Source organism: Daktulosphaira vitifoliae, unplaced genomic scaffold (genome assembly GCF_025091365.1).
Source record: "Daktulosphaira vitifoliae isolate Bord-2020 unplaced genomic scaffold, ASM2509136v1 Scaffold_2, whole genome shotgun sequence".
NCBI classification, from domain to species: Eukaryota; Metazoa; Arthropoda; class Insecta; order Hemiptera; family Phylloxeridae; genus Daktulosphaira; species Daktulosphaira vitifoliae.
Window position 1 is genome coordinate 28665206 of NW_026099573.1, and position 9853 is coordinate 28675058.

Sequence of the window (9853 nt, forward strand, 5' to 3'; positions counted from 1 at the left end):
GAGCAGGTAAAAGGTCAGATATAATAAAAAAAATATACCAAATGAAAGTTAATGATATCATGCATCTACATAAAAAAAATTATATTGATTTGGTTATTTTTAAAAAAGTTATGGCAATTTTAAGTAAAAAAAATTAAAAAATTTCGAAAATTAGCGATTTTTAAATTTGTAATTTTTTTGGAGGTTTCCCCCTTTTACGGGGAACGAGGGAATTTTTTTTTTCAATTTTTGAGGGTAATGTCTTCGACTAGATACGATTTCTGATCTTTTGACGTATCATTGAAAGAAATCGGTTCGGTGAGAGCTGAGAAAAAGTGGTAACAGACACAAAAAAATAAAATAAATAAATAAAAAAAAAAATAATAATAAACGACTAATGGATTGTGACAGGTCGACAAACGATGTATAACTTTGTCAAAAAGTATAAGATGTCCTCAATAGAAATTAAGCGGATTTCCTCTATGAATGTACGCAGGGGCAACGGGTGAGAGGAAACAAAGTAATAGAATCATTATAAGAATTATAACATCTTGAAACTATTAAACTGTCATATAAAAAATACTAAAATAATAATGTAATTAAATATTAAATTTATATTAAAATTTACATGAAAAGTATTTGCTTTTAATACAGATATGAAAAATACGATACTATTATTATACTATATTAATTATTTGTTACTATTTATCATGAACTTAAAAAGTATTAATGTTTTTTTTGTTGCTATTAATAATAAAATAGAGTAAATAATAAAAAATTCCACTTACCATAATAAATAACTGACATAAAAAACTTAGGTTTTTACACTTATTTTGGTAATAATATCTATCGTTTGAGTAATTTAATTTTTATAAAATAATTTTTGTTTGTATAATAAATATAAATCAATTATATTATTTAAAATTATTTAAAATTAAAATATTTGGTTCCCGTTGATGAACACTTTTATAATGAGTCGTTGATCGTATGAAATTACTTTTGCTATAATGGTACGTGAAATAATATTACAATCCGTTTATTTCTTGGCCTTTTTTTATCAGCTAAATTGTCAATCGTCACTAACCAGGGTAAGCAAAATTAATTATTTAAAATATTTTACTAATATAAATCAATGTAAGGATGGCCTAGCTATGTTTTCTTGATAAATTTAACCTAAAAAAATTTTGAATACATTTACAGTACACTCTTTTGAAACAAATGCAGTTTAGCTCGCAAGCGAAATCAAATTTTCTTTAAAGTGATTTATTTTTTTTACACTGGTTACAAATATGCAAAAATAAAATGTCATCAAAATAATAAAAAAATCATTGTACTTTAAAGTTTGCATAAAACGCTAAAAAAAACTCTTTTGTTTTTAAATTTCAATATGTTGAGCATCATGGAATAAACAAAAACAGACTATACTAGTTTTTGTCATATACATAGTATTTTCGATTTTTTTTTTTAACGCCTAAGCAAACGCGAATTGTATATATGATGTTTTTTTAACAAATCAAAACACTTATAAGTGAATTCAATGGTATTAATAAAATGAATAAGGTTTTAGATTTTTGTGAAATATCACATCATAGAAAATAACTTTTCTTTGGGAATATTACAACATATTATAACCTTTAGTAGATACTTAAGATTTTCGCAAAGAGATAAAGGGATGTATATAGGTTATTTTCTTCTAACACTTCATGCATTGCAAATGAAATTCATTGAATTACAGAAATAACAATTAATTTATTATAATTAGTCATTTAAATCCATAAAAGAAGCAGTGAAAAAGGATGTAAATTTTTTTTTAATACTTTATAAGCCCATATAGCGCCCTAGTGGCCTCCTCCAAAGGAGGAAGTTTTTTTAACCATTGATACTCCGGGACGGGTTATTAGTCCGTCGCCGGAGAGAGGGATGACAACTCCAATTACCGACTAGGCCACACCTTCCCTTGTATAAAAATTAGAGAGTTTATTTTGGCAGCTTGCTCGTTGTCTAGATTTAAGTTGAATTGGTTACAAGGTTCTGACTAAACTGTAGCAGAAAAGATTAAAAACAGTTATTGAAAAGAATTTATTTTGTCTTACAGTCAAAAATAAGTATAATGAAAATGAGTTGAGAAATGATTTATATTGCGAAAATCAAGAATCATTACATAGTTATCTTACTATTATAATACTGTACCTGTAGAAATAAGTCTTTAACTTATAAGACTTAATTGGTTCTACTGTAAAATGTTTCAAATTAAGTGATGATGAATAACTTTTTAAACAATTAGTTGTCTTAAAACTAAATAAAGATGAATTTTAAAGTTACTGTTACTTCGTAGTACTAAGTTAATACTGTTATTATTAATGTAGACTTTAAAAAAAGATATTATAAATATACTATATAATTATTTATATTTGTGTATTATTTTCATATTTCTTATAACTTTACTATAATATTTATACGTATTGTAAAAATATTTAAAAATATAATTTTAAAAACTAAATTTCTTGACTTTGATTAAATTATAAAAAAATTTTTTTTGGGGAATTAGTTAAAGAATTTGTTTTTTTTAAAAGAATAAGAAATTGAAAAAATGTCTGTTACTACTAAAGGAACAAGGCTTTGAACAGATATTTTTATAAAAGGAATTTTAATAACCCTGATTTTTATGAAATAGAAAATACAACTAAATAATGTTAGTATGTAGTATTAGGGTGGTCCTTAATTTTCAATGTTATTTTTTTTTTACCAGGATGCCACCAATAACTGTATATGTGTTATAAAAATAAATTTTGTGAAGTTTCGTGACGATCAAATAATTATTTCGCGTGCCATAGAGGGGTTGAATTTTTGTAAATAGGGATGAAAATTAGTTTTTAACGCATAACTTGGTAAATTTTACTTTTATAACAAAAATGTATTTACAACATTTATTTAAAAATTAATTTTATACAAAAAAATGTTCTTGGCTTTTTACTCTTAATTGCATATTTCATGAGATTTAACAAAACATATGAATACGCTGTTTTTTTGCAATTCTTCTTTTTTTATACAATTCTGTCTCTACTAACGTAAACATTATATAGAACTAAAAATAAATAATTATTATAAATAAAAGGATTAGAATGTAGCAATGAATTAATTTTCCATCAAAGTACTTTTCATTGCATCAGGAAATTTGTTTCCGTAATCTGTTCAAAATATATTGTTTTTGATTGTCTTTTTTTGTTATAAGTGAATTATATTAATTTCACTGCTATTTCTGCAGTATCATTTACAACTTTAAAATTGCATACTATTTTCTAATATTCCAGGTAATCTTTAAAAACTATTGCTAAATTTGTAAACTTTCTATAGTCTTCTTTTGGTTGATTAGAATTAATTTTTTTCATACAAAATGAAATTATTTTTAATTCAGAGACATTTAATTGTGTTTTAACAACAATATCGTCTAAGCCTGATTTTATAGAACAATCATTAATTAGTGACTAACTCTGTTGAAATTTTTTAAATAATGGTATATTTGGCCCACTAGATAGAGAAATATTTTTTCAAATAGACTTTTTAAAATAAATTCAAATACATTGTGCCTACATAGTAGATATAAAAGATCTTTCTCTAGATATTGTTCTAAAATGACACAAGTGCCTTGTAACTTTCTCATATTAGAGGCTGTTGTGTCACAACAGATAGTCTGGACTTTATTTCTAATATCCCATTCTGTTAACAAATTATAAATTGCTAGCGCTTGTTCTTTGTCTGTACCCGATTTAATAAATGGAACGCCAAGTTNTGTGTCACAACAGATAGTCTGGACTTTATTTCTAATATCCCATTCTGTTAACAAATTATAAATTGCTAGCGCTTGTTCTTTGCCTGTACCCGATTTAATAAATGGAACGTCAAGTAGTTGCTNTTTGTCTGTACCCGATTTAATAAATGGAACGCCAAGTTCATCTCCATCAAAACTTATAACAACTGGAAGTCTATCAATATTTATTTTACTAGATAATGATGGTAATAATTTACCATCGAAATGAACAATAACAAATGTAACATTTTTTTCCTGAAACTTTTCAAATATTTTTTTAGCATGTTTGGTTTTTAAAAGTTTATGATAACAATGTATTGAAGAACGGTTAATAATTAACTCATTAGAATTTAAATAAAGCATCTCTACAGTTGCTATTAACAAGTGTACGGCATTTCAATCACTAACCTTGCACTGATCAAAATCAGCAACAAGTTTTGATGTAATAAACTGCCACTTTCCTACCGTTCTTTTTGAGCAGGATGATCCAGGTTCGTTCTCATCAAGTATATCTGACACAGAATAATCAAATCTAATATTGTTTTCTTCGGTACTCTTTTTCCTCTGTACTACTAATGCTAGAGTATAAATGCTCGAATCAATCATTGAATTTTTCAATAAAAACTTTTTCATTATTCTGATGGCTCGTTGTAGTCCTTTTAGAACTTTTGTTCAAATTTCTCCATTCTGAATATAGTACTTCTGTGCTTATTTTTTGCAACTTTTGGTGATAAAAGTAATATTTACTAAGCTATGCGTTATAAACTAATTTTCATCTCCATTTATGAAAATTCAACTCCTCTGGGGTACAGGAAATAATTATTTGATTATTTGAACTTCACAAAACTTATTTTTATAACACATAGAACATTTATAAGGGACATCCTTATTAAATATATACAGGGTGGCCCACCACTCACTGACAACTTAAATAACTTTTGATCCAGTTAATATTTTTAGTTGATTTTTTTTTTAAATAATAGTTATACGTTAGGTCTATAGCTATATCTCAATAATTAATTTTTTTACATTTTATTAAAAATATTCATTATTTTTAAATTTTAAATAAAAAGTAAAAAAAAAATCTAAGATAGCTATTTTGTAGAGTAGAATTTAAGAAAAATTTTAGTAAAAAAATATCTTATTAATATTCAGTAGTAAATATTCTGTAGCGTTTTGAAGTTTGTGAAAATTTGAATTTTCATGTACTATTTTACGGTATTAAACATTGAAATACGTATTGAGAAAAGGACAGAAGAAAACGCTATCTTTTCATGATTACTGTGTATACATATGATGATAATGTGTATACATTACAAACTTGGCATTAATACCATGATAAGAAATTAGATAAGGCAATTATTACTTATCACTCTCATTCAAAAGTATATTGAAAAGATAGCGTTTTCTTCTGTCCTTTTCTCAATACGTATTTCAATGTTTAATACCGTAAAATAATACATGAAAATTCAAATTTTCACAAACTTCAAAACGCTACAGAATATTTACTACTGAATATTAATAAGATATTTTTTTACTAAAATTTTTCTGAGATTCTACTCTACAAAATAGCTATCTTAGATTTTTTTTTTACATTTTATTTAAAATTTAAAAATAATTAATATTTTTAATAAAATGTAAAAAAATTAATTATTGAGATATAGTTATAGACCTAACGTATAACTATTATTTAAAAAAAAATTCAACTAAAAATATTAACTGGATCAAAAGTTATTTAAGTTGTCAGTGAGTGGTGGGCCACTCTGTATATATATAAATAGATCTATGCAGCTAAAGACCACCTTAATGTAGTATTTATATTTCAGGTAATTCGTCTATTCTAACCCACTAATTACTTACAAAATCAATGTAATATCGGAAATATTTTGTTTTGCTTTTAAATTTCATCCTTTACATTATATAAATGTGTCAACTATTTTTTTTTTTAATAGCAATATACATATTTAACTACCTTATAAAATAGAAAACTATTAAATTTAGAAAATTCCTATTTATATATGTTTGAAATTTATTCAAAATTATTAAAAATTAAATTTAAAGATGATTAAATAAAAAAAATAGTACATTTAAATCTCTAAAGCTCTTCAACTCTACTGAAATTTCTTAAAATTTTATAATACTAATGATATAATAAAGATAAAGGCTCAATGATTATAAAATGGATTTTTAGGTTAATGTATGTATAATATTGAAATGGTCATGACAGTAAAATATTTCCGTCTTATTAAAGATTGCATTGTAAAGAGGAGTCTAGAAGAAATGATAACATTCCTGCATTTTAATAATTTAAAATAAAATATTTTAAACGCATCTTTTAATTTATCAAACCTGTTAATTATTACATCTTATAGTTTATTAAAATAAAATGTTTGATTGAAAAACAAATTATATAATTTTAGATAATTTTAGTCGGCTTACGAATTTTAAGAAGTCTGCAATCCCCTTCGAAAATCATCATTGGTGTAACTAGAGAGGCCCAAATGTTTCGCCATTGCTATATATATATATAATATAGCATATTAAAATTGAGGAACTAATAAGTACAAAGGCCCTAATTAAATTTTCAATTTTTTTTCAGAAGTCAAAAAAATGTATTTATTAAAAAAATATTATTTTTATTAATTTAGAATCGGTGTTTTAATAAATACTTTAAAATTTATTCATTTTTAGTTAGAAATTTTAAATTGGGCCCTTATTTTTCTAAGTGTCTCATTCATTTAATTAAAATTTTATTTATTTTTATTAATATTAAGTGACCTATAAAAAATTTTAAAAAATTTTCAAAAAAATATCTCTTATTGTCTTAAAAACTAAAAGGCGATTATCATTAAATTCTCTCTCACAAAATGTTGAACAAAAGGAATATGTATTACAAAGAATAATATAACAGTTTAAATTTATAAATTACGAATAAATGTATACATGTATTATTATTTTTTTAATATAGCAACAAGAACGAAATGCTTATTTCTTAAACTTGATAAATGATATACCTGGACCAGAATATTTATTACTTACAGATTATGAGCTTCAAGATGTTCTTAAAATTAATGAAATGAATGAAACATTTTTGATATGTAATAACACGAACATTAAATATAAAATGTGGAAATTAAGATGTAAGTACACAGAACTTTCACTTTATATAATGTACCACATGAAATTTGTCATCATAAATAGAAATGTGATTAACTCTNTAATGTACCACATGAAATTTGTCATCATAAATAGAAATGTGGTTAACTCTAAAGAGCTAAAGAAATTCAAGGATATTTTGCATCGAATGATATCGATATTCTATTATACATTTAGCCATATTAAAGAAGGTATTTGGTTAACATCAATTACAATAAATGCATTGATTGACCGAAAAATATCACCCCAAGAAATCAAATTCGATTATATTACATTTAAAATTACTGAAATTTGTAGAATTTGCTTTAAATATAATAATCTACCATATTTGCCTGAACTATATAAGAATAATTCGTATCTTAGTACGATATACGAAATATCAAAACAATTAAAACTGTACTCTGGATATTACCCAAATACGTTTAACGAAATTTATCAGTATGAAGATGTATCACATATTTATAGTTTTTTTTGGGATAACATTCAACGTTTTGAGATATTCATTCCTCCAACTACAATGTTTCCAACCTACGATAAAACTCATATAAAAAAGATTTACGATAGAGTGCGCAATAGCTGGAAAAATGATTATTTTGAATTGTTGTTTTATACTAAAGCTATAAAGAAAAATTTGTTATTGGTAACTTATTATTCTTTGGTTCGGCACAGTATTTATCTTATTGATTGCTTTATAAAAGATATTAACAGTATAAATTCTAATAGTGAATATTTTTTTAAATTGTTTAAAATTCCATTAAACATAATAAATGAAATAGGTGTATTTACAGATGAAACATTTTATTCACCATTCCAAAATTTTTTAAATTATATGAAAAACGATAGAATAATCAACTTGGATAATTTAATAAAGTATACCAGTAAAGTCCTAGACTGTTTAAATACACTAGCAATAAATTTTAATATTCCAACATTTGATTTTAATAGCTTTAGAAATGATGCATCAATAGTAAACCCATTTAATCATTCAATTGCAGAAAATCAATTGAACTTATTTACTATTGAATTGCAGAAGTATTTTGAATGTGTAAAAATTAGTATGGCACCCGTTGATTTTACTATTTTAAAAATATTCATGTTAAATGTTAACATTGAAAGATAAACTAAATTTACCTATTACTTTAAATATAAGAAGTTGTAAATTTAATTTGTATTTTCTTGTAATTCTCCTATTTATGCAATAAACTTAGATTGAAACCAAAAATATAATGTAAAATTCATAATGAAAAAAAAAATATACAAAAGGGTTCACCGTGTTTTGACAAATTTAATAACTTTTTATTCAGCCAATGGTTTCCAATACTTTTTTAAAAAATAATTGTTATACATTGAAGCTATATAATTTAATTATAAACTATAGTATTTTTATTTATTAAAAAAATTAGTTTTTAAAAAATTTGCGTAAAATGTAAAAAAAAATTCTATATAGCCATTAAGTAAAATTAAAACTATATTAAAAATATTATTAATTTAAAAAAAATAAAAAATATATTAAAAATATTAAACTCAAAAGCCACAAAAAAATTAATGAAAAGTCGCGGATACGTATTTCGGAAACAATGTTACCATTATCAACGCTAAACACATACTGAGTCAGTATGTGTTTATTTAATATAAATGTAGTAATACGTATCCGCGACTTTTCATTAATTTTTTTGTGGCTTTTGAGTTTAATATTTTTAATATATTTTTTAGTTTTTTTAAATTAATAATATTTTTAATATAGTTTTAATTTTACTTAATTAACTAGCCACAAGTGATCAATTTTTATTATATATATAGCCATTGTGTAGAGAAGATTTTAAAAATTTTCATGTGTTTTTACGATATCAAACATTGAAATATGAACTTTAATTGAATGTATAACTTTTTCCCTGAAAATTATCTACGCTTGAATGATCACCAGTAATTGAATTTAAACATTTGATAGAGAAAAGATACCAGATCTTTTTAATATTTTTATACTTAATAATACTATTTTACATTAAATATCATCAACAAGTATTATAAAAAAACTAATTTAATTTCTAAATAATTTAATCATACTATATATATTCACGTTTATATAAACAAGTATAATTAGCAACTACATATTTTCTCACACATACATAATTTGTATTTTAGTAATATTTATTGCAAATAGTTTTTAATTATGATATTGATATTTTAAACAAAAATTTTCTAATGTTTAAAAAATTGTTGAAACATCTTTAAAAACTAAAAAACCCAGCATAGAAGTGTCGTTGCATAGCTGGGAAAGTGCATATGATATCTGCTAGTGATTAACATATCACTATTATAAAAAATTGTAAACAGATTTGTATGAATAAATCTGTTAAATTTGACAATAATTTGTATATTTGTCATTTTATAATTTCTATTTTTAGCTTCGATGAGAAGCGTAGAAGGTATTAATTTTACTATGATGTGTTTTTTTTTTTTTTTTATGTCAGTTGCCACTTTTTCTCAGCTCTCACTGGACCGATTTCTTTCAAAAATACGTCAAAAGATCACAAATCGTATCTAGTTGAAGACATTACCCTTAAAAATTGAAAAAAATTCCCTCGTTCCCCGCAAATGGGGGAAATATCCAAAAAAATTACAAATTTAAAAATCGCTAATNATTACCCTTAAAAATTGAAAAAAATTCCCTCGTTCCCCGAAAATGGAGGAAATATCCAAAAAAATTACAAATTTAAAAATCGCTAATTTTCGAAATTTTTTCACTTTTTTTATACTAAAACTTTAGATATTTACCTTTCATTTGATATCAATTTTTTGAAAATCTATCACTTAACCTGCTCATGGGAGGGATTTAAAATAGCAACTTTTTTACAAAAATTAACTTTTTCAACTTAATTTTTGAAAATGTTCCGGAAATACTGCGTCCTT

General features: G+C 23.9%; 1 protein-coding gene across 1 annotated transcript; it reads left to right on the top strand.

Annotated features, from left to right (window-relative positions):
• The first annotated feature begins 915 nt into the window (after positions 1 to 915).
• On the top strand, positions 916 to 8205 carry LOC126898402 (uncharacterized). Its single transcript, XM_050672399.1, has 3 exons — positions 916 to 1067; positions 6756 to 6996; positions 7048 to 8205. The coding sequence occupies exons 1-3, from the start codon at positions 987 to 989 to the stop codon at positions 8061 to 8063; spliced, it is 1338 nt and encodes a 445-aa protein (XP_050528356.1). The 5' UTR covers positions 916 to 986; the 3' UTR covers positions 8064 to 8205.
• The last annotated feature ends 1648 nt before the right edge of the window (positions 8206 to 9853 follow it).